The sequence below is a fragment of the Heptranchias perlo genome, chromosome 5, assembly GCF_035084215.1.
Source record: "Heptranchias perlo isolate sHepPer1 chromosome 5, sHepPer1.hap1, whole genome shotgun sequence".
In the NCBI taxonomy this organism is placed as follows: domain Eukaryota; kingdom Metazoa; phylum Chordata; class Chondrichthyes; order Hexanchiformes; family Hexanchidae; genus Heptranchias; species Heptranchias perlo.
The window spans coordinates 104,722,544-104,748,806 of NC_090329.1; the positions used below are offsets into that span (position 1 = coordinate 104,722,544).

Genomic DNA, 26,263 nt, shown 5'->3' on the forward strand with positions numbered 1-26,263 from the left:
TTCTGTAGCTTCTTCATCCCAGGTATCATCCTTACTGGATCATCACTGCACTTTCTCCAAGGTCAGCAGATTGATCCTAAGGTGAGGGGCAAAAAATCTGAACACAATAGGGCCGATCCGCTGCTCCCAGCGGGCACCAGTGATCACGGGAAGTGCATTGTGGAAAATTGTGGGTGCACAGTCTGCAACTTTCCACCCATTAAAATGAACACTGTGTCTATTGGCACCACTTTGTCAGCCAAGCCAATGAGTTGGGGGCGGGGTGGGACTTACAGCAGGACCTAAAGCCAACAGCAAACTGAGTCTAGTTACTCAGCAAACAAAGTCTATTTAAACAGAGTTTCTATGAACTACAGCAAACAGAATTCATGATCGATGGTCTCCCGATAACAGCAGGATTATTTCTCCAGCAAGATGCAGTGAGTGGAGGATAGTTACATAATACAAATTGTGTGCGTAAATTCAAACCCAGTCATTTACAGCAGTGCTGTCTCCTGGTGCGGGTGACAGGGGAATTACCCAATCATCTCCATCTGGCTGGGACTTGTGATGTCACGATATGCAGCCTAAAATGAATGGACAGAAAATCATGAGTGTGATCCCGTGATTTCCCTGTAAGCGTCGCTACCTCTTGAAAGTGTGGAATCAGCCTTAATATTCCAAATGAGATATGACTAGGAAACTATATAATTGTGGTCGCACTTTCTTAATTTTATATTCTAAACCTCTTGTGGTAAAGCCTCACATCTCATGATCCTTTATGATTAAGTTTTGCACCTGCAAGCTACCTATTAATGGCTTTTGGCTGGACATTAATTTTTTCCCTTACACCTCTGTTACGTGCGTTGGGTGATATTTTCTATGTTAAAAGTGCTATATAAATGCAAGTTGTTACGATATACCTGGACTCTTAAATCCATTTGTTCATCTGCTCCCTGCACCACCTCCCCATTTACATTACACTCCCATCTGTCATTCTATGTCCAGTGTACCACCTCACTGTTGCATTAAACTGCCATTATTCTATCTATTTGCTTTATCGACACCCATTTACAATTTTCTGCTCTCTTCTTCACAAGTCAGTATACCTCCTAGCCCTGCACCATCTGAACACTTGCATGGATTCCTCATGATTCCCAAATCCAGAATGTTTACAGACATAGTGAAAAGGTGGGGTCCCATCACCACTTGTCTCTGTCTGCCAATCCACAAATGTCCCGTGTATCCCGGCTTTCTATCCTATGCCTTAAAACTAGTTTCCTACCCCTGCCATGAGGTTATCTCCAAATACATGTGCCCAAATCTCTTGTGTACATGCTTATCAAATGCCTTCTGAAATTCATGGCCTGAAATTTCCTCGGATCTGCTCCTGCTCTGCCGCAATTCTGGCAATGTTACAGTGACGGAGTAGGAGCCGCTCCGAGGAAATTCCAGGTTCATGTATAAAACATACGTTGATCCTCACCCATCCACCACCTCGGTGACTGTCAAGGAATTCTACTGGCTTAGACCTACTTTTCCCAGAACCATTTGGAATTTTGTTCATGCCATTGTTAATCTTATCTGACTGAAATGTTCTAATTCTTAATAAGTTTACACCATTAGACCATTATGGGTTACATTTTATTTTACTACAGTGTATGTTTGATGAATGCTGATATCTAATTCCTCTCCATTATTTTAAAAGTGCTGTCACCTTATTTAAAATAAGTAACTAATTCCTCCATTAAAAAAGTGAAGAAAACAACTTGGTATGAGTGTATTAAAAGTTCTTAGAATAACATAATCAACAATAATTTCTACCCTCGTGTTTTTCTCTCCCATATCAGTAACCGTTAGTAAGTGCTTTAGCAAATGCAACTTGAAAGTGAAATTACAATGCATTGAAAAGATTCAGACTAACATTTTACAGAGGGTATTACAGTTTGAAATGTGGCCTTCATTTATGTTTCACTGGGGATATAAAAGAACATAGGGGTGTGTTTTCTTCTGTTTGCTATTTTAGGTGTAAAAGTAATTATTACTATGAAGTGATATTCCCTGCTTTATGCTCATGGCAACTTTTTCAGTAAAAATATACCCCATATTTCACAACAGTGACTCTCCCTTGCTTCTTGATCGTTACAAGATTTACAACAGATGGATCTTGCTAAATTGCTATAGGCTCTAAAAAGAAGAAAGGTCAGAAAGGTGAGAATGAACATATTTTGCAACAAGAACATATGAATGGAGAAATCTTTCAATTTAACAGCTGTTTATTCAAAATGGCTTGAATAAGTTCAGCTTTTTAACAGAAGCATTTACACATGTAGTTGAAATGTACTGTTTTCCCTATATTTAGGGTATATTGCATCAGCACGTACCAGTATCATACCCCCATTAAGAGGGCAAACAGGCAACCTACTCCTGGATCTCTGCCAAAACCAATCTGCATCCAAACACTTAAAGGTGCTTGAGAGGCATCAGACTGATTCATCCTTTAATATTACCTGCCTGAAGGAACCTTCCCCCTTGACAGAACTGCTGAGATTCATCATTTGGGGATTCATGACTCAAACCTCCAACCTACCACTGTGATCTTGCAACAGATTCATGTTTTTAATCTCCTAATGCCTGCAGGAAGGAAGATTATAATAATGAATATTTGAAAAGTTAACATTTGAAATCTGAGTCCAAGTAAAACTCAACCATATGGAATGAAATCTGAAGCATATAATCAGCCTAATTGAAATAAGTTTGGCCAGTTTCAACCTCGTTCCTGAATGCAAATCCTCCATGCAAAACTGCCCATGATTTGGCACTACAAGTGATCTATAAGGCTACACAGGTTGGGACTTGGAAATGCCACATTGAGACAGTACCAGCTGTTGTTTGGTTTGAAAGCCTGTATTTGAAGGAGTGCAGGGCAGCCTAATATGTCTGTGCACGTCATACCTGGCCAAGGTAATTACTGCAGCCTTTTGCCATGCCTCGAATTCACTCAGTTTAACCATATTAGGGATAAAGGAATAGAAGTTTATGCTAATGGGGTTAGATGAAGAGGGGCGGGAGGAAGCTTGTGTGGCACATAAACACTTGCATGTACCTGTTGGGCCGAATGGCTTGTTTCTGTGCTGTACAGTCTAAGTAATTCTATGTAATATTACAAAGCAAATGCAGTGAGATACAACTGTGTAACCAACGAGTGCTTTATTCTGTCTTCTGGCACGATGAGAGAAAAGTAACTTATTCACCTTCTCTGACTTCTCTCTTCTTGATAGTTGCAAAAATGTGCAAAGCTACCATGTAAACAAAATTTCATTGTGAAATAATCTAACAATGAATCCCCCCCACTATGTACAAAACTTGTCAAATTATGTCCATTATTAAAACGTTCGTTCTGCCAGTAGGGGACAAAAACTTTTGCATTGTAAAATATTATGCTGTGATACATGTTCATTAGGATGCACTTAGTGGATCTATTTGTGCTGAACAGAAGGGATAAAGGCATGCACTCTTTTCATTTTATTTGGCATTTACTTTCTTAAACTAATTTTTATTTATTTAAAAAAATGAGTGGAAAAAGGACAAGCCCCAGTCATTTGTTGGGCTCCTATTCCCAGGTCAATAGGGCTTGGGATACTGCTTTTTTTTAAATCTCCACTACTAAAATACTTAAATCCACTGTACTGCATAGATAAGTGTTAGGATTTGGGCTTCTTCCCACTCTCTTTGCTTGCGCATATTGCAAAAAGCAGCTTCCAGAGGTAGACCTGTGCCTCCTATGAACCAAAACTCAACCTTATGCATGAAGTAACTGGGAGATGCATGCCTCAGAATTAACAATTACCCTTGAACCGCTGGGATACATACACCAAAAATAGTGCACTTTACACTCCTGACCTCTGCATTAAGTGAAAAACACCTTGCTGATAGACCGTGTCATTTAGGCTAAACATAGGGGCGAAATCGCAACAGAACTGAGATCCTCCAGGATTCCGCCTCGGCCCCAATCGGAATTTTGGAGACAAAATTTTTCCAATTCTCAGAATCCTTCAGGCTGACTCTTTAATGAATTCGTTATGTAAGTGCACACGTCTGGACTCACACAGCTCTGTATCACTGCAGTTGCCTGGAAGTATGGTTGAACTGAGTAGTAACTGAGTATGATGAAAGTCTACAGTAATTATACCTGATCCAGGCAGCTTCTCACACCTCACATGAAAAGAAACTTTTCCTCACTAGATAAGTTTTTTTAAAGAAGCATCTGGTCTGTTAACAACAAGCTGGTAAACAATCAATTGTATCTTTCAAGCAGATAAAACCTGAGCTGCGAGCTTTTGACATCGAGATGGGTTTTGAACCTTTCAACACTTGATACATATTAAAAATAGCTCGATCCTAAATGACCATTAGATGGAACTCTGTTTCTGTCAAAATAAAAATCCTACCCCCGGGGAAGAATCACTCTTCTGACAGTTCTGACAAAAGATCATCGACCTGAAACGTTAACTTTGTTTCTCTCTCCATAAATGCTGCCTGACGGCTGAGTATTTCCAGCATTTTCTGTTTTTATTATTGGAAGAATCTCTCTGCTCGCTATGTGTAGTGAAATCGTAAATATGTTCTCTTTGAATGCATTTACAGTGTTGCTACACACAGTGACCACAGCAATTCTTCCCCCAACCCCCCACCCATCCTCACATCTGTACAATTACTGGTAAAAAGTTGCATATCACATAAATCAGGCAATCCTGTTGTTCTCAGCTTGCAGACCGCACCCCCTATCCCTGAGGCTGAACACTAGATTCTCACCGTTAAATACGTTCGCACTTAGCACTCTAAATTACGACCTTAATAGTAATGTTTTTGAATTGTATTAAAATTAGAAAAGCGAGTAAAACTTCACCAGTGACGCAGCAGAGGGTTTGTCCAGTGAGTAGCTGAGCCTTACACACCAGGAAGGTCCTCGGTTTGATCTCCAGATGGTCCCAAGCTAGCTGGTCTTTGTAAGGGCAACGCAATTAGCCTTGGTGCCTTTAGGTTAGGGAGGAGAAAATAAACCAAGATTCCTGCTTAAGATTATTACCCAATGATGTCTAATGAAAGGATGTGTGTGGATGGTGGGAAATGATACCTGGCCATGATGCCCCTGTGGTCACAAAGCTTTCCATCACTCACTGGAGGTAATTTTAATTTTTGGCGATAGTATAAATGGAGTGATATGGGATCAGCCACCCAATTTTCATTAAAAGATTATTGGGAGAGGTGTATGACGGGGCAGCCAATCTGATCTTGCTCCGTTTACGCTATTGCCAAAAGTCAAAATTGCTCCCATTGTCAACACTTACACATGAATAATGGCCATTTTGGACAAGGCATGAGGGCATCTGGCACCTGGGTCAGTCATGTCACGAATTTTAGATACGCTGTTAGATGCTTCTATGATACATAGGGGGATAAAATTTCCGTGGCATTTCTCCCAGTCTCCCACTGTAACTTCAGTGGAAAATCAGTGGAAACTCTGGGGAAACTGTCAATAGCCATTTATCCTGTTTCTCTGGGGTTTCTACAGATCTTCTGTCGAAGTTACAGTGGGAAATCGGGAGGACCAGCACGGAAATTTTACCCCACCTATTTATAACACACAAAAAAAGAAGATAAATACCAGCAGCTCTGGCAAACTTTCAGCCACTTTCTCAATTTGGAACAAAATGCCAATATGCATGATAGTGCTTGTTGCCATGGACGCACAGCGATACATCACAGCATTAAATAATACATTTTAACGGGATTAACAAGCACTGCTATTATTCCAGGCTGTTAAACCCAGCAGTTGTTTGGTAGGGGTACTTTCATGTTATAATAGCAATTATTATATCTATCTAGATGTGTCGCATTGATGTTAGGACAAGTGTGGATCTATCAACAATAGAAAAACTGCACATTTTCTTATTTTAATCCCTGTGTTACCATTGATTAAATAGGACACAGGTAGAAATAAATAGCCAATTTGGAGGTGAAATGCTGCAAAACTGAACTAAAAGCAGATGATGCTGGGAATGCACAGCAGGACAATGTAATACAAGTTACACCTGAAATATTAACTCATCTTTTTTGTTTCAGATGCCGATTGACCTGTTGTGCTCTTCCAGCATTTTGTGTTTTTATTGCAGCCATTTTTGAGCTGGGCAGAAAATAGTCGAACCCTTAAAACTCTGTGATTTATCTTCTTTTCTCTCTCTCTGGTGGTTCATCTAAGTCACAGACTTCTCTTCTCGCAAAATGCTGCAATCTCTGTAAATATGGGAACGTTGCATATTATTATTTTGGATGAAGTACCAGAAACTAATAGTCAATCAGTTTTTTTTGTTATGTTGCACACTACAAATGACATTTTTAAAATCGAATTCCTGTATTCTATCTTCAGTGCCTTCATTAAACTGAATCGTTTGACCAGATGGCATTGGTTAGAGGGTGATTGATGAAGACAATCAATTTAAATAAACTAAAAGGGCCATCCTGAAGCTATATGCAGGAAAACCAATGGGTTTGAAGTCTTCTGAAATCTTCCTGTTCACTGCAGGCTATAAAAAGCTCTGTTCTTCACAGGCACTACTCTAGGAAGGAATAATTTTGTTTAAAGACACTGCATAGCATCAGAGCTGGCAATGTAAAGCATTAAAAACAAAGACCAGAAAAGTTGCATATATTCTGAAAAGCTTATATAAGGGAAAGCTTTGAGCTCTGCAGAACGATAATATCAGTTTTACAGGTTGCTCAGTAGAGATTTGTCCTTTCATCAATCACTCAGATCCAGAAAAGAGCGTTGGGAGAGGAAGAAATTAAATTAGTGGACTTGGGCCATTTAACTAAATTTACAGCTGTTCTTAGACTTGGTTATTTGTTAGCAAAGTCAGACTGTTTTTTGAATCAATATCCCTGTAAATATTTGTTTAGTTTTTATTGATGTCTTTAAAGCTCACAAAAAAAATCCATGTACTGTTGTCCTTTGAGCATATGTTAAGGGCAGTAAAACGAGTAGCTTCTAATTTTTAAAATAGTTAACATTATGATTAGAAATTAGGCAGGAATTAAGCTGTTTTTGTCACGCCATCATTATCTCTTACTTAATCACTGGCAAATTTATTTTGAAATGTAATTCATTTTCATATCAAAAGTATTTTGTTTTGGACAATAACAAACCGGAAATGGGAGACAGAATTAAAATGTAAATTTTGTGGGTGCAGAATAGAACATGTTGCAATCTATTTTTAATTAGTGAAGGGAAGAAACCATCAAAGTGCAATGTGGAATTTTAACTTCAAGGTTACAGTACAGTTTGGTTGTTTTCTGCTTTTGAATATTCTTATCTGTTTATCACTAAAAGGGACCCATGCATTTTAAATTGTAATTAATTCTGCACAAGAGACAATGCAGTTAAAGTGAGTTGTCACGCTGTCAGAATGCCCTTTCAAAGTGCATCCACAAAGTAGTGTTAAATTGCTGTTGAACATACTACTTTAGAACGGAGATAGATCGCAAAAATAAACCTTTTTCCATATTTTTTTATTCAAGAGGCTTAATGTTTGTTTGCTATGGCACTTGTTTGGCTTGATTTTCCAGACTGTTTCTACCTCTTTTTGTCGTGGTGCTGGTTTCCCTGTTGTTGTGACAGCATCAGAGGAATTTTCTAGTGAGAGTGGTTGTAAGGACATCTAGTCAGGAGAGGTGTGAAGGTGATGGCTGTTTCTTGAATAGACTCGGCTTCTTGGTTTCCCTGGCATTCATGTAGAAAACCTCATTTGAGGGACACACTGCCAATGTCAGAGCTATTTTCCCATTCAATGCCACCATCCAAAGCGATCCACCGAAGTGCACAGTCAATGTATGTTTATGTTTTTGCATTTTCTACAGAGGCCAAGAAAACAATTTGATATTGTGCATTTGTGATGCTTTTGTTTTTAGACAGTTGACTTCAATCCAAAATTAAACTAAGTTGGCCTGGGATATAGACTATTGGCAAACTGTCATGATCATCTTGGAAATTCCAGGATGATTGACACTTGTGTTTTTCCCCTCTAAGCTAAACTTATGAGGTGATTGAGTGGTGCAGTGGGTTAGAAATTGGATCCAAAACCAACAAAGACTGATAGGTTGAAAGTCTCCTCTGTCTGCTGGCTGTAAAGGTGGCTGTGTGACATGAGTCTGGGCAGTCTCAATCCAGTTTCCAATGGGCATGAATGGGCCTTCAGCACAAAACTGTCCTTAATTTGACATCAATGGCAACCTCACTTGGAGTGACCACGTTATGGCTGATGTGGGAAATGAAGAAAAGATCACACTGTAGAGGATGATCTTCTGAGGATGGGACTCATACACATTGTTGAAGCAAAGTAGAGGTGGCTTTATTCTATGTCTAGTTTTGCTCTATCTGATCTGGGAGTGCTTGATACTGACACTGCATACCTGAAATAGGAAGAGTTCATTCTCTGGAATTATGATTATGTTTTTTTTTAAAAAAAGGAAGTCTAGCTACTTCATGTAGACTTCAAAGTAAAAAAAACTGTAACAAGTGAAATAAGATGATAACTTCAGCTGAAATAATAGGCCAGTAATTAATACGAAAACAATAGTCTATTTGGACACCATGGTAGAATATGGGTGTGTCCCTGCACTTCTGTGCACGCTGAGATTCTGATCATGCACGTGTCGTCAGCACAAGGCGCCGAATAAAAGGCCATGCACTTTCTCACGGGGACGGAGGTAAAATAAGAGGATGATTGACCCCCAGCCTCTCTTGGCACTTCTGACCTGTCGGCTTAATTAACAACACACCTGAAATCAGGTATTTATCTGCTTTCATGTAGAGTTCATGGGGAACCCAAAGAGGGAGAAAGTGGTTTTTTTTGTCATTCGTGAAAATATTTTTTTTACATAGGTTTTTTAAAAAAATGATCTATTTGCCACAGAAGCAAAAATGGATAGTGGCGCAAGAACCCAAATGCAGAGCAGTTCATAGTGAATTGACATTAAAATGAATGTTCTCTGCAAGGAAGAGAACATCTGAGTCATTATGTTCCTGTTTGTCTTCATATTTAGTCTATTGACCTTTTGTGTTGATTTTCTATTTAGTTCGGCATGTGAGGTGCAGAAATAATGTGCTACCTTTTAGAACCGAGATAAATAAGCTGTCAGGTGCTAATGATACCCAGGAGGTAACAAACAGTGATTTTAATTTGTAATTTCTGTACATCAAACGCTTTTTTTTTAGCAACTTTAAATGCCAGGATTTATAAAAACACCAAAATCTAAATGTGTTATTTCATTGGCTCCGATCTCAAATTACAGTCATTTCTATAGTTAATAGTTCAGCTCCAGCAGGTCCCACTGCAGGGACTTCAGGGATTATATACAGAAGCCTTTGAAATTGATCTGCTCTGACTTAGGTCTGTACCTGATTAACAGAGGGCAGTTTTGATGGACGTTATCTCTGAGATGTATTTGTCACCTGGGACATATAAGTCCTCACATTGATCTCCTGCTGTTATCAACCTTCACAGGAAGAGCCTTACGTGATGTTTAAAAAGTCCGATAAACCTCTTTATGGAAATAGTCGATTTGAGGGATACTGCATTGACCTCCTGAAAGAGTTGTCCAATATCCTCGGGTTTACCTATGAGGTCAGACTGGTGGATGATGGGAGATATGGAGCTCAGGATGAAAAAGGACAGTGGAATGGAATGGTCAGGGAACTGATGGATCATGTAAGTAGCCCATGCTTGGAATTATTTTAAATACAGTACCATAGATGGTCTTCATAATGCTGATTTTGGGGGATGGTACGTACAAGATAGGTGTTACAAGTGGTATGCTATAAAGAGGGCATTGAATATATGTTTTCTACATGAAAGGGTGTCATAAACAGTGCATATTATATCAGAATTGTTGGTATCTTGGTGCTATAGTGAGTTGCAGGGGAAATGTAAAGAAGAATTACTTGACTGGAGAGGCCACATGAGTTGTTTGCATTTTACATACTTCTAATGTTATACTTGAAATATTTTTTTTATTGTAACTTAAAGAGATGGTGTTGTCATGGTAACTGACTTGCAAGGTATTTAAAATTGAGGAGGATGCTGTAATGTCATTGCACTGTCTATTGCATCTACTGCTTCTATTGCGCTATTCTTAGCCTTAGTTTTAATCGAATCTAAAATTTTTTTTTACATAAGTGCATTGCAACAGTTCACACCACAACAGAAATGATTTCACCTGCCGCAGTGCAAGATTCCCCGCGCACCCTACCGGCCAACATGGCTGCCCTTTAGTGAGGTGTTCAGGGCAGGCTGCTGCGAGCTACTCCAGGAACTGAATGTTTCTAACTTAATATAATTCGACATAAAAACAAAGGGCCTGAAATTACAGTATGAATACCTAACATCTTCATCTGAAATTCCAAATTCTGCTATTTTAGCATTGATATGAACCAAGTTCAAATAAATGGGCTAACACCTCTGCAAAATAGTGGAGAGAAACAATGCAGACAAAGACCATAAGCATTATGACATTATTATCCCACAGCTTCATTTCAGAGCCAGTGAAAGTTACGGGACTGTGGCAGATTTTTCAAATTGCTTAATATGGCGTTACAACAAGAGCCACAAATAGCACATAGACCAAAATTGTTCTAATAAGCACATGTGGTATCAATTGAATCAAATATCATACCATACAACTCGGTTTTTCAACACACTTTTCTTTTACTCAGCTATCAATCAAGCCTCATTTGGAAGGTATATACATTTCTGAATGAACACTTAGTGCACTGTTTGCAATTAGATTTTGAGGAAAGAAAGAACTTGCATCTATATTGCACCTTTCATGACCTCGGGGCATCCCAAAGCGATTCACAGCCAATTAAATATTTTTGAAGTGTAGTCACCGTTGTAATGTTGGGAAATGCAGGAGCCAATTTGCAAGAGCAAGGTCCCATAAACAGCAGTGGGACAAATGATCAGATAATCTGTTTCAGTAGTGTTTGTTTGAGGGGTGAATGTAAGCTAGGACAAATCCCCTGCTCATCTTCAAATAGTGCAATGGGATGTTTTACATCTATCTGAGAGGACAGACAGAGCCTCAGTTTAACATCTCACCTGAGAGACGGCACCTCCTGCAGTGTAGGACTGAAGTATCAGCCTAGATTAGAGGTTGATGTCTCTGGCGTGGGTCTTGAACCCAAGGCCTCCTGACACAGAGGCAAGAGTGCTAACACTGACCAAGACTGCCACCCAGAACCAGCAATTAGATGGAATTGTATAAGCTCAAGAATGAAATCCGCTGGAATTTTTTTCCCTAAATAATTTTCGTTACGTTCAACCACAACATCATGACATTGATAAAATTTTTACTGCCATCAAAAGCTATCTATTTTTTAATTTTCCACCTTAATTAATTGTTTCCTTTTTTCTTCTTCTTCCTGTGGATTGGATGGCACACATGTTCATTCACCTCCGAGGTCTTGGTTTGAATCCGGATGAGATCAATGGGTGTAAGAGTCTTATGAATGATGAGTCTGGACAGCTTCAGTTCAGCTCCAAATGGGTGCAGGCTCATTGTACGAAGCTATTCATAGTTTTTTTTTATTTGTTCATGGGATGTGGGCGCGTTGGCGAGGCCGGCATTTATTGCCCATCCCTAATTGCCCTTGAGAAGGTGGTGGTGAGCCGCCTTCTTGAACCGCTGCAGTCCGTGTGGTGACGGTTCTCCCACAGTGCTGTTAGGAAGGGAGCTCCAGGATTTTGACCCAGCGACGATGAAGGAACAGCGATATATTTTCAAGTCGGGATGGTGTGTGACTTGGAGGGGAACGTGCAGGTGGTGTTGTTCCCATGTGCCTGCTGCTCTTGTCCTTCCAGGTGGTAGAGGTCACGGGTTTGGGAGGTGCTGTCGAAGAAGCCTTGACGAGTTGCTGCAGTGCATCCTGTGGATGATACACATTGCAGCCGCGGTACGCCAGTGGTGAAGGGAGTGAATGTTTAGGGGGTGGATGGGGTGCCAATCAAGTGGGCTGTTTTGTCCTGGATGGTGTCGAGCTTCTTGAGTGTTGTTGGAGCTGCACTCATCCAAGTAAGTGGAGAGTATTCCATCACACTCCTGACTTGTGCCTTGTGGATGGTGGAAAGGCTTTGGGGAGTCAGGAGGTGAGTCACTCGCCACAGAATACCCAGCCTCTGATCTGCTCTCGTAGCCACAGTATTTATATGGCTGGTCCAGTTACGTTTCTGGTCAATGGTGACCCCCAGGATGTTGATAGTGGGGGATTCGGCGATGGTAATGCCGTTGAATGTCAAGGGGAGGTGGTTAGACTCTCTCTTGTTGGAGATGGTCATTGCCTGGCACTTGTCTGGCGCGAATGTTACTTGCCACTTATGAGCCCAAGCCTGGATGTTGTCCAGGTCTTGCTGCATGCGGGCTCGGACAGCTTCATTATTTGAGGGGTTGCGAATGGAACTGAACACTGTGCAATCATCAGCGAACATCCCCATTTCTGACCTTATGATGGAGGGAAGGTCATTGATGAAGCAGCTGAAGATGGTTGGGCCTAGGACACTGCCCTGAGGAGCTCCTGCAGCAAAGTCCTGGGGCTGAGATGATTGGCCTCCAACAACCACTACCATCTTCCTTTGTGCTAGGTATGACTCCAGCCACAGGAGAGTTTTCCCCCTGATTCCCATTGACTTCAATTTTACTAGGGCTCCTTGGTGCCACACTCGGTCAAATGCTGCCTTGATGTCAAGGGCTGTCACTCTCACCTCACCTCTGGAATTCAGCTCTTTTGTCCATGTTTGGACCAAGGCTGTCATGAGGTCTGGAGCCGAGTGGTCCTGGCGGAACCCAAACTGAGCATCGGTGAGCAGGTTATTGGTGAGTAAGTGCCGCTTGATAGCATTGTCGACGACACCTTCCATCACTTTGCTGATGATTGAGAGTAGACTGATGGGGCGGTAATTGGCTGGATTGGATTTGTCCTGCTTTTTGTGGACAGGGCATACCTAGGCAATTTTCCACATTGTCGGGTAGATGCCAGTGTTGTAGCTGTACTGGAACAGCTTGGCTAGAGGCGCAGCTAGTTTTGGAGCACAAGTCTTCAGCACTACAGCTGGGATGTTGTCAGCGCCCATAGCCTTTGCTGTATCCAGCGCACTCAGCCATTTCTTGATATCACATGGAGTGAATCGAATTGGCTGAAGACTGGCTTCTGTGATGTTGGGGATATCGGGAGGAGGCCGAGATGGATCATCCACTCGGCACTTCTGGCTGAGGATGGTTGCAAACGCTTCAGCCTTGTCTTTTGAACTTACATGCTGGACTCCGCCATCATTGAGGATGGGGATGTTTACAGAGCCTCCTCCCGTTAGTTGTTTAATTGTTCACCACCATTCATGACTGGATGTGGCAGGACTGCAGAGCTTTGATCTGATCCGTTGGTTGTGGAATCACTTAACTCTGTCTATAGCATGTTGCTTCCGCTGTTTAGCATGCATGTAGTCCTGAGTTGTAGCTTCACCAGGTTGGCACCTCCTTTTTAGGTACGCCTGGTGCTGCTCCTGGCATGCTTCTTCGACACTCCTCATTGAACCAGGGTTGATCCTCTGGCTTGTTGGTAATGGTAGAGTGAGGAATATGCCGGGCCATGAGGTTACAGATTGTGCTGGAATATAATTCTTCTGCTGCTGATGGCCCACAGTGCCTCATGGATGCCCAGTTTTGAGCTGCTAGATCTGTTCTGAATCTATCCCATTTAGCATGTTGGTAGTGCCACACATCACGTTGGATGGTGTCCTCAGTTCAAAGACGGGACTTCGTCTCCACAAGGACTGTGCGGTGGTAACTCCTACCAATACTGTCATGGACAGATGCATTTGCGACAGGTAGATTGGTGAGGACGAGGTCAAGTAAGTTTTTCCTTCGTGTTGGTTTGCTCACCACCTGCCGCAGGCCCAGTCTGGCAGCTATGTCCTTCAGGACTCGGCCAGTAGTGGTGCTACCGAGCCACCCTTGGTGATGGACATTGAAGTCCCCCACCCAGAGTATATTTTGTGCCCTTGCTACCCTCAGTGCTTCCTCCAAGTGGTGCTCAACATGGAGGAGGACTGATTCATCAGCTGAGGGAGGACAGTAGGTGATAATCAGCAGGAGGCTTTCTTGCCCCATGTTTAACCTGATGCCATGAGATTTCATGGGGTCCAGAGTCAATGTTGAGGACTCCCAGGGCCACTCCCTCCTGACTGTATATTACTGTACCACCACCTCTGGTCAGTGTGTCCTGCTGGTGGGACAGGACAGACCCAGGGATGGTGATGGTGATGGAAGAGTCTGGGACGTTGGCTGAAAGGTATGATTCTGTGAGTATGGCTGTGTCAGGCTGTTACTTGACTAGTCTGTGGGAGAGCTCTCCCAATTTTGGCACAAGTCCCCAGATGTTAGTGAGGAGGACTTTGCAGGGTCGACTGGGCTTGGTTTGCCATTGTCGTGTCCGGTGCCTCGTGGTCCAGTCCAGTTTTATTCTTATTATGACTTTTCGTAGTGAGATTTTACAACTGAGTGGCTTGTTAGGCCATTTCAGAGGGCAATTAAGAATCAACCACATTGCTGTGGGTCTGGAGTCACATGTCGGCCAGACCAGGCAGGTTTCCTTCCCTAAAGGGCATTAGTGAACCAGATGGGTTTTTCCGACAATCCGGTCGTTTTATGGCCACCATTACTGGTACTAGTATTTCAATTCCAGATTTTTATTTAATTAATTGAATTTAAATTCGCCAGCTGCCGTAGCAGGATTTGAACGTATGACTCCAGATTTTAGTCCAGGTCTCTGGATTATTAGCCCAGTAACATAACCACTATGCTACCATACCCAGTATTGCATTAAATTGTCTCAAGGAAATGCCATGCTGGTAAAGTAGGGGATGCATATCTGAGGTTAGGATAGGGCACATTAATGAGGCAAAATAGAGGCAGCTTTATTTTGCATAAGTCCACTGCCTCCCAATGTGGTGGTCTCCTACAGCTGGCAGCAGCACGAAAGAAAACTTGCGAGATTGCTAAGGCTAGCTACTGGGTAAATCAACAGAAAATGAGCAAATCAGGAGCAATGATACTTAACCCAATGTAATAAGTATCAGCTTAACTTTGTGGTAGTACTCTTGCCTCTAAGCCAAGAAAGTCATGAGTTCAAGCCACCCACCAGAATGTAGTATGTATTTTAGACTGACATTTCAATGCAGTATTAAGGGAGTGTCGTATTGTCAGAGGCACTGTCTTTTGGATGAGACATTAAACCAAGACTGTTCAGTAGATGCAAAAGGACTCATAGCACTATTTGAAGATAAGCAGGAAGTTCCTCCATTGACCTGGCCAACACTTGTCCCTTGCTGCTTGGTTTCCTTACATTACAACAGAAATTACACTTCAAAAGTACTTCATTGGGCAACACACCTTAGGAAGGATATATTGGCCTTGGAGGGAGTGCAGTGTAGATTTACTGGAATGATACCTGGACTCCAAGAGTTAAATTATGAGGAGAGATTGCACAAACTAGGGTTGTATTCCCTGGAATTTAGAAGATTAAGGGGTGATTTGATCAAAGTTTTCAAGATATTAAGGGGAACTGATAGGGTAGAAAGAGAGAAACTATTTCCGCTGGTTGGGGAGTCTAGGACTAGGGGAAATAGACTAAAAATTAGAGTCAGGACTTTCAGGAGTGAAGTTAGGAAACACTTCTACACGCAAAGGGTGGTAGAAATTTGGAACTCTCTTCTGCAAACGGCAGTTGATGTTAGCTCAATTATTAATTTTAAATTTGAGATTGATAGATTTTTGTTAACCAATGATGTTAAGGGATTTGGGACTAAGGTGGGTATATGGAGTTAAGTCACAGATCAGCCATGATCTCATTGAATGGTGGAACAGGCTCGAGGGGCTAAATGGCCTACTCCTGTTCCTATGTTCTTATGTAATGCCCTGAGGTCGTGAAAGGTACTATATAACAACAATAAATTGCATTTATATAGCACCTTTAACATAGTAAATGTCCCAAGGTGCTTCACAGGAAAGTTATCAAACAAAATTTGACACCGAGTCACATAGGGAGATATTAGGACAGGTGACCAAAAGCTTGGTCAAAGAGGTAGGTTTTAAGAAGCGTCTTGAAGGAGGAGAGAGTTAGAGAAGCGGAGAGGTTTACGGGAGGAATTCCAGAGCTTAGGAGTGGATTTCAAGTTAAATCCAATCAATTGCTAACTGATTCATGGATAACATTGATTAATTATCTGACAGGAATAGAGAGGGACAGCTGCATAATCCAGTAACGATAAACACAAGTTCTTTCCCTTCTTTCTTTCTTTGATGCTTCAATATGCATCGGATTAATTCTCAGTAAAACTTAAGCCCCAATTTTAACTTCAGTCGAGCGTAAAATTGGGTGGGGTGTAAAACGGGCATCCAATCCGTACCTAACCTGTTCCGGTCGTGCAGGTTAGGTTAAAATTGAGGTTATATGTTCGGAAATTTTGACAAATCAAGCTTGCATAAAAAAAAATGTTTCAAATGTCTGATCGTTTTGTTCCCCACCTTGCAGTACATTGCAGGCGTTTTGCTCAATGCAATACAACTGCAGCCTACGTTTCTACAGTAATCCTCATACACAGAACACTTTGCAGGGTGGAATACTAAGATGGACACCAAGCAAGAGTACCTTAACTGCCATGTTATGAGATTGCTATGTAGCTGTCTGTTTTGCCAGTGCAGAACATTTACCTTCAGTGGGACTTATTTTTTACTTAATCTCTGAAATAGGATTTTCAATAAGTCACTGATTCCGTGCTGAGAAGGATTCAGATTTCCTGATTTTCAAACCGATTTCAACACCTGTTCACATGGACTTCAAAACATTAATCTGCTCGACATTTATCTGGTCTTAAAAAGGCTGCTGTGCTCATTACGGCATTCATTAAAAGGATTTATTTTCTCTTGTTTGAATGACGTAACATTGCTCTGACATTAGACGTTGCTGCTCACTGTTCATCTGGCACGATTTGAAAGGATTTCAAGGCTCTGTTTGTTTGCGATGTGTTTTAATGTTTTTTGATGACTCCCATTCCATTTGTAACAAATTGAGGAGTACAGTGCAATCAGTGCTATTTTTTGAACTCCAAGTTGAAAAATATTGAGAATTTTAATTCTGGTTTGAGAAATGCCATGGCAGTAAGGACAGCTGCTCAAGAAGATGAGACAAAATACTATAATTGCTGTTGGTATTAGCTTTACTACAGGCACCAAAGCAAGCTTGTATGTTAAAGTGCATGAATGTCATCCCTTTCAGTAACTGAACATCTTTGTCACTGTCAGATATGTGTGCCATATTTCTGCTCGACAGTACTCTGCTGAGCAGCTGGACTATGAACTTCACTTATCCAGAACATTTGAGTGCAAATGTCATGATTGGGGTCAAAGACCAGTGCTCAACTGCTAGACCCACCAGTCTATCCGACTGTGCAATATCTACCGTGTTAGCATGTTGCAAACTGAGTTTGAAAAGTGGCCACACAGTGATTTTCCTTGCCTATTTTCCTCTTCTGAAGGCATTGATTCCTTGTTAGGGTTAGGGACGCAGTTACCTTTGGGTAAATCGACCAAGTGGCCATTATTCACTATGAGTCTTGATAGTGTCAGCAAGCCATTCAACAGCAAGGGGCATCACGGGCAAATAAATAATGTTCTGAGCTGGTGTCAACACACACAAACCGCACCCAGCAGAGTTCACAGAGTAGTGATCAGGAATGGAATCCTGGCCGAATTTTTCCCCCTCCCTAAACTAGGGGCCGCTGTGGCCAATTGTAGTACAGCAACTGGCTTGAGGTCGGCTAACTTAGCACAGACCTTGACCAGAAGCCTTCCTGGTCTATATGACTCAGCTGCTCACTGGCTTAGTCCCCGGGGAGCACTCACTGCACAGCTGTTTATGCCGTTTCTGCAGGGTTTACGAATTGCCCAACCTTTATAGAACCCGCCCTGTTTTTATTTCATTTAATCAATGGAACGAAAATCAGGTGGGTTTTACAAATAGCAGGCAATCCTCTCCACCAGGTCACTGCCCAGGCAGCGAAGTTAAAAATTACACCCTGAGTCTTCGCCAGAGATATTAACGTCAAGAAAATGGCCGGAATGAGATACATTACGAAAAAGAATTTCACACATTTGCACTCGGTTTACCCATAGACTTATTTTTCAAAGTAAGATGCACCGAAATAGATGGTGTGGTAAACTGAGGTCCATTAAAATTGACTGGTCCCTGAGCGAGCATGTATCTTCACCCACATGAGCCTACAATTCCAATCATCTTGTGATACATGAGCGGAGATCTGCCTGCAGCTCTTCTGTGTCACTTGAGACCAATATGGCGCAGTGTGGCAGCAGCAGTGGCTCCACCCATCGCCAGCCTCGAGACCAGAGATTGTGGGTGTTTGAAGTGGAAGTTGTTCTATTGAGGAGAAACTTCTTTACCCAGAGAGTGGTGAGAATGTGGAACTTGCTACCACATGGAGTGGTTGAGGCGAATAGCATAGATGTATTTAAGGGGAAGCTAAATAGTACATGTGGGAGAAAGGAATAGAAGGATATGCTGATAGGGCTAGATGAAGTAGGGAGGGAGGAGGCTCGTGTGGAGCATAAGCCCCGGCACAGACCAGTTGGGCCGAATGCCCTGTTTTTGTGTTTTAAATTCTATCTAATTCTATGTATTCCACAGAATTAATGTATATCACCTTGATAAGCACAAATATTTATGACAAAAATATCCAGTTGAATCAACAATCAATTTATAACCAGCAAACTGGGATAGCTGTTTTATTTTAAATGGATTAGTGCCCCTATTAAAATAGCAGAAAATGGAATACCGTATGAACGTGTTAAATGACTATCCACTAATATCACCAATAGTAACTTTGGGATTTACATGTTGTGACTTCATAAATGTGTTCATGAAGATTTCCTCTGGACAGTTTTTCTTGTGAAGCTGTAGGCGCATTCTTTATCAAAATAATCTGCTTAATATTTTGTTGAAATAATAATTGGAGGAAATCTTCATAAACACATTTTTGATGATCAGAGCAATTCTTCCTTGCAGGTTTTCATAAAAATACATCAACATATATTTTCCAAGGGTATAAGACCATTTTGAGTTCAGAGGACGCTCAATCTTGCATCTGGGCCCATTATTAATTTACAGAAGGTGTGTTCTCCATTTTAAAAAAGTTTTAGCATACTTATGAAATAACTAGGTGAAGTATTTGAAATATCTGATTTGGAAGGGTAAAAACAGTTAAATTGTCATATTAGCTTGTTTCAAAAATATAGTCAAGTAAATCCCTTCCATTTTCTTTCAATTTTATTGTATTATATATTTAAATCTGAAACATGGAGTGAATTTAGTTGCAGTATTTATAAAATTGAAGTATTATTGGATTTTATTATATTATAAAATGCTGTAGAATCCTTTCAGCTCACATTGGTTTATATCTGTTCATGTGTTGCAATGACTTACAGGTATGTTTTTAAATGTCTAATTGCTTTCGTGCTTTGTTTCTGATTTGTGCACACACTTCCCACAAAATGTGCAGTAAAGATCTGCAAATTATTTCTCAGTAAAGTTGCAGTAATGACGTTGTAATTGTAAATCCTTCACTGTGAATATGATCGGGCATCAACAACACAGTGTTGGTGGTAATGCTAACACTGACAGCTGAACATGGCACTTAAACAAACCCAACATTGAATAGAATTACTTGGTGGTTCATTGGGTTAAACACTGGCCTTTTACCTCAATGATCTGGTTTTGAATCTAGCTTACATCTGTGCCTACTGGCTGTAAGGTTGTGACATGAGGTTGAGCAGCCTCAATCCAGTTGTGAGCATGTACCTACACAACAAAACTACCTCTAATTTGACTACTAAATTGGCAATTTTCACACAGATGGCTGACATGGAGATAAAAAAGTGTTCCACTGGCTCAGTAGGAGGTAGTCTTCTGGAGGTGGGTCTGAGACACATTGTTGGGGAATAGTACATGGAGCTTGGCTCAGCATCTTACCATACTATACTGGATGTGAGAATGCTTAATGCTGACACTGGGGGGTTGATTTCAACTCACGACAGGCAGGATGTCAGGTGGGAGGGAAACCCCTGTGGGAGTAACATCAGGACTGGCAGGCGGGAGCAGAAATTGGGTGGGGAACCCTACGACGCCTAGGACCCAAGGGAACATCCCCTAGCATGACGTTAGTGCTGGGGGGGCGGAGGAGTGGGGAGGGGGTGTGGGGTTGTGGGGTTGTTGATAGCAGATTCTGGCGCTGTGAGGGAGAGCTAAGGCCAGAGCTGGGGAGGTCCAAGGACTCTTTGCGGGCTCCAGGGAAAGGCTCTTGATCCTCTTGTCCACAAAGAATCCTCCAAAAAGTTCAATTCACACACTTACCTTGGCCTCTCCTGGCCACTCCATTAACTCCCACCAGGTCCTGCTCTCAGGTTTGGTCCTGTGCTGTTAAAATGCTGGCACTTTTGACAGCAATGTGCTGTGACTTTTCGATGTAGAGTAAGGCCCCGCAGCCCAGGACGGGCGACACTCCCGTGCCTGCCTTGAGGTGAGATAAGATGGCCGGGGTGGTAACACATCAGGAATACAGCATGACCCCCTGCTATCTTAACCCTCCACTCGCACTATTCCTGCCGGTGGAGGGAGGAGAGGTGGGGGGGGGGGGTTTAGAATTCACCCTTAGATGTCTGAACTGTTTCATTGCCAATCCTAACATCCTTCACGTTGATGTGCACGCAATCACAAAAAAAAGTTGTAAAACAAGAACTATGTCACAAGTCAGCAGGTTTACTGGATATTTTACTGGATCTTTTAGAGCAGTGATAAAATGCTAAAACTTCACTCTTGCGGTTTGTGATTTCGTCTGAAGCCCTCATTTAGCTCAATGGATTGTGATCACTCCCAAATAACCAATATTCTTTGTATATTGCAAAAGCAATTAAAGAAAGAAAGAAAGAACTTGCATGTAAAAAGCGCCTTTCACAACCTTGGGATGTCCCAAAGCGCTTTACAGCCAATTAACTACTTTTGAAGTGTAGTCACTGTTGTAATGTAGGGAAAATTAACAAACATTTAAATACTTTTTACTGCAACTTCTCAGTGTATTTGTTGGTAAATTATTCTGTTCACAGGTTATCCACACTGAATGATATTGGTAAAGTTTGTTCTTGAATTGCTCACAGTAAACTCACAGGGAGTCCCACTACATATTAGAAATGTCAGTTCAGTCATCCATCTTGGTACAAATAGCCATGTTTTGGTTCAGTGGTTGTGTTGTTGAGCGTTTAGCTGAGAGCACTGTTTGCACTCAAATAGCAAGTATCAACTTAAAAGTACCGCTAAAATAATTAGCTCAGTAATCATTTTACAAAAAAAAACTTTACATTTAGCCATTATGGCTGCATTGTGCAATGTTTCTAGAGTGAAGTCTCTGCTCTTTTAAAAGAGAGACTAAAGGATATCTGGTAGTAAGTTAAGCGTGCTCAAATTATATCATAAACTTCAAGAGTGAGGATTGTGTGGTTAATAGCCATCATTGGTCCTTTGAGATTAGTTGACTACTTCAAAGTTACTCCAAGGTACCTTTGCCACTTTGCCTAATGAACTCCACTGATCTGGAATAATACAACTTGGAATTGTAATAAACTTTAAGTTTCAGATAATATTGAGAAAAGCACTTAAGCTTTAAAATTGTGGTTTACAATGACAACCAAACTCCTTGATGTAAGATAATCCAGCTTTATTTATCTATCTACCTATAACATATTAAAAGTCTTGTATACAGTGTACACATCCTGAAAGTGTCACTGTGCCAAACTGGATTTTTGTATTTAACCTTTGTTCTTGTAATGCTAGAATCGTGTGCAAGGTGTTAACTCCCAAGGACACACACAGTCTTCCTTTTAACAGAAAGCCTTGCGTTTGAACTTGTCTGTTTGTCTACTAGAATTTTCTCATGGTGCAAATTTATTTTGGGCCCATGAAGTAGTAATTTGGAGTGTTAATTAGCTAATCATCCAGAGGGGCCAGTCATTTACAATTCCAATCATCTTTGTTACTTTACTTTACATCTGTTAAAGATGGTTCCATGGTCCAACAGGAGGACTATTGTGACACTTGGTTGGTTGAAGTGTCATGGTATTCAATTCGCACTGTGTATGTAGGTGGTGGGAGTGGTGGGAGGGGTTGGGGGGGGGGAGTTGAAATGGAGAAGTCTGGAGATCAGCTGGTCACACATCAAAAGGCAGGCCCTCAAACCAGAAGTAGTGACTTTAACAGCCAGTTCTGAGAAAAGAGATCCTTGATTGGTTGGGACTCTCTGTGAGTGACAACTCAGACAAGGTGCAGAGTGTTGATTGACACCACTGTGTCAGCCAATGAGTTGGAGGCGGGGCGTGACATATGGCAGGACTTACATCAGTCTATTTTATAACAAACAAAGTCTATTTACTCAGCAAACAGAGTCTATTTAAATAGCGTACTACAGCAAACAGTCTATAGAGTCTATTTAAACAAAGTCTCTACTAACTAGAGGAAAAAGAACTCATGATCGAAACTACAGCAACAGTCTCCCGATAAAAGCAGGATTATTTCTCCAGCAAAATGCAATGAGTGGAGGATAGTTACAGAATACAAATTGTGTGCGTAAAATCAATCCCACATCACTTAGAGCAGTGTGGTCTCCAGGCGTAATTGACAGGGGAATTACCCAATCATCTCCATTTTGGCCAGGAATATTAGTGTCACTATATGTAGCCAACAAGGTGACAATTCAGAGAGAGAGAGAGAGAAAGAGACAGAGTGTGAAGGCAGACAGTGTGTTGGTAACTCACAGTCACCAGTCAAGTATTTTAAAATCCTATGCAAAGCAAAATCAGACTAATCCAAGGTTACAGCGAGTAATTTATGGTTAGAGCTATATTTAGTGAGAAAGTGAGTTATATCTTTGTTACTTTACATCTTGAAGAGTGTAGGGAAAATACGTATCACTGTGAATATGTACAGTTCATTAATTTTTCATGCAAAGAAAACCATCTTTTCGATTCAAAACCTATGTCTTGACTGGATAGAGTGCTTATCCAGTGCATTGTCTTAAAGAGAGGAGAATTCACAAGGCTGCTCATGATATATTCCAATAACCGATGTACAGAGTAAGGATTCTCTGTTATAAACGGGGCACCATGCTATTGTTTATTCAGATACTGGGGAGATAAAGGTGCAGATAAAGATCAAAGGGTTCCCGAGGTCTGTTAAAGGAAGTGACTGGTGGCACTGAATCTAAGAAAAACTACGTAAAAACCCTAAAACTGTGACGGTCACGCTTGCTGCTTGTAGTATGATCCCTAGAACACTTTGTCGATAACACCCTATTATAAAAAAAAGTATCCTCTGACTCTCTGTGAAGAAAACCACGAGATCTGCTGAATGTACATATGAAACATACTGTAAAGTTTTGGTGAGAGGAACTGTTTAGCTTTTTGCTCAATGTTTGATATCAACAACAACACTCATCAGTGGCCCATCCAATTGCCAAGATGTTGTGCGCCATTGACGGATGACGACATTCACTTGGTGGGATTTACTAAGAGACAATCGTAGCTCGTTATCTGACAGTTCTTTAACCAATATTATATTGTAACATTGCTTTGCCTCTGTTGACTTACTAACTGCACCTTTTGTCCTTCTCTATTTCTGTCCACAGAAAGCTGATCTTGCAGTTGCGCCCCTGACTATCACCTACGTCCGAGAGAAGGTCATTGACTTCTCAAAGCCATTCATGACTCTGGGAATAAGTATTTTGTACCGAAAGCCCAACGGTACAAACCCTGGCGTTTTCTCCTTCCTGAATCCTCTCTCCCCTGATATCTGGATGTATATTCTGCTGGCTTACTTGGGTGTCAGTTGTGTGCTGTTTGTCATAGCCAGGTAACATGATGCCTTCAGTGAGTTTTGGCAATGCCACTATGTTTTTGCAAATGTTGTCAAAAGTCACTGATTTTTTTTTGTTGATTTTGTCCCCCTTTGTTTTAACACCTCTGTGCCGTTTGTCATCTCTGTCTGAGGTAAAACCTTGCTAATACCGTGGAGAAAAAAAAAATGATTTTCAGAAAGATATTTTCGACTGGGTTTCTGGCGCAGATAAGTATGTTAAACCAGCATCTCTTTTTTAGTGCCACTACTGTGCTGCTGACACAGTGTAAACGATGAATGCTGTCCAGAAGAAAAATGAAGGCAGTTAATTGAATTTTACACATTACACCGTTTCACTGCACACATGGACTGAAGCATAGAAAATGTGATTTCACAGAAAACGTCTTAAGAAAGGCTATTAATTAGTCATAGCAGGGTTTTTGTGTGAAACAGGCATAGTAGCAGAGAGATGGTAGTTTATCATGCAGCGCTGTAAATTAGTATAACTATGCACCCATCCCCCACTATTACCAACAAATGCTTTTCACCTTGCTTCAAATGCACGTTCTTGAACATATTACAATTGCTGCAGTTATATACTGCGACGGCCAGTGCAGTACTGACTGCATTTTAAGACTAATGTGAGTAAGGAGTTGCGATTCATACTAGGGAGTGGGAAAGCAGAAGAGCCTTATACAATATGTACTAGAACGCACACGTGGGACACTGTTTGCTGTCTCCCGACTGGTGCCTGAGATTTCTTTTGGCGACATAGTCAGCTCTCTTTTGTGCTGAATATTTTCTGCTGTTCCTAAAGTTTAGCAAAAGAGTAGACGCGAGAAGATAATGGGGAAATAGCAGAAAGTCCACTGCTTGCAGCTTTACCTTTCGAATTGTGGTACAGTGGGCTGAACAAGTTGCTTTCAAACTTTAAAACGAGTAATTCTTGAAAAGAGGACTTTGAATCTAAATGAAGTGAAACCACCTCTTGGAGATGATTGCACTTGGAGCGATGTCTGCCTTCGTTGGCAATGTTATATTGACCTTTTGGCACCAGAGTATTGATACCGTGTCTGCAGTACCACTGCAGCATTCGATGTGAAGAGATTTAAACTCAACTTCAGGGTTGTCCATTGCACCCATCTTTGGTGTCATTGTTTTGGCGACTTTTTTAAAGATTATTTCTAAAGTATCTTCCAGTACATCTTATACTATTAATGTAAGTTGTCTCCCAGAAATGAATCTTGGTGAGATTAATTGGCACGGTGAAGCAATCCTCTCCTGATTTCATTCTCTGATTAGAACTATAATTGTTGTTTATTTGCTTTACTATTGGGGGGAAGGGGGAGGAAAAGATTTCTGCTACCAATAGTCATATTTCATACTACCTTTTATAATGTAGTGTAGAAAATAGAATTGTAATACAATGCTGCACATCCAAGCAGAAAGGCAATGCATGGTTTATGATTTTTATTAAATGTTAGAGATTTTTTGATATTTTCAGTGAGATTTGGAGGCCTAAAATTAGTGAGATATGGCATACTGGTGTGGCAAAGATGAAAATCTCCTCACTGTTAATTATTATCGTTCTCAGTTAATAAGATCATAAGAAATAGGAGCAGGAGTAGGCCAATCGGCCCCTCGAGCCTGCTCCGCCATTCAATAAGATCATGGCTGATCTGATCCTAACCTCAAATTTAAATTCATGTCCAATTTCCTGCCCGCTCCCCGTAACCCCTAATTCCCTTTACTTCCAGTTATTTCTTTCTTGCTGCTTAAAGTAAAATGTTCATCCTTCTTTACATGAGAAGAGGCAAGCAATTATGTTCACTATTTAAGTACAAAAACCAAGAAGTAAGTTTGTAAATTTTACATTAATGGAAACTTGAGGTTACAGCTACAAATCCTGCATTAATTCTAGGATTGCAGCTGCCAGTACCAGACATGCATTATTGCTTCTTTGCCTCTAACTTCTGAGGCAGCAGTACAGCACAAGGAATTTGAAGTAAACGTATGGAGACTGGCAGTGAGAGAATAAGCATTACAGGGCAGCAATAGCACCTTCGAGTCTGTCCAAAAATGAAATCTGTGCAAAAAACCTTAACGGCACCATGACAAACTTGTCAGCTGCTGCAATATTTTTGAGATGTTCCTGATTTTCATTCCTTTGGTCCAAATCCTTATCTCGTATGGCTACCTTGATGGCTCGATATCAACCTTGTAGAC

At 41.1% G+C, this 26,263-nt stretch overlaps 1 protein-coding gene across 2 annotated transcripts in view; it reads left to right on the forward strand.

Moving 5' to 3' along the window:
• Positions 1 to 26,263, forward strand: part of LOC137321491 (glutamate receptor ionotropic, kainate 2) — a 394,735-nt gene that overhangs the window by 264,327 nt on the left and 104,145 nt on the right. For both annotated transcript variants that reach the window (XM_067983881.1, XM_067983882.1), the window contains exons 10-11: positions 9,543 to 9,746; positions 23,829 to 24,052. In XM_067983881.1, the coding sequence (XP_067839982.1) occupies positions 9,543 to 9,746; positions 23,829 to 24,052 (428 nt within the window). The remainder of the gene's footprint in view (positions 1 to 9,542; positions 9,747 to 23,828; positions 24,053 to 26,263) is intronic.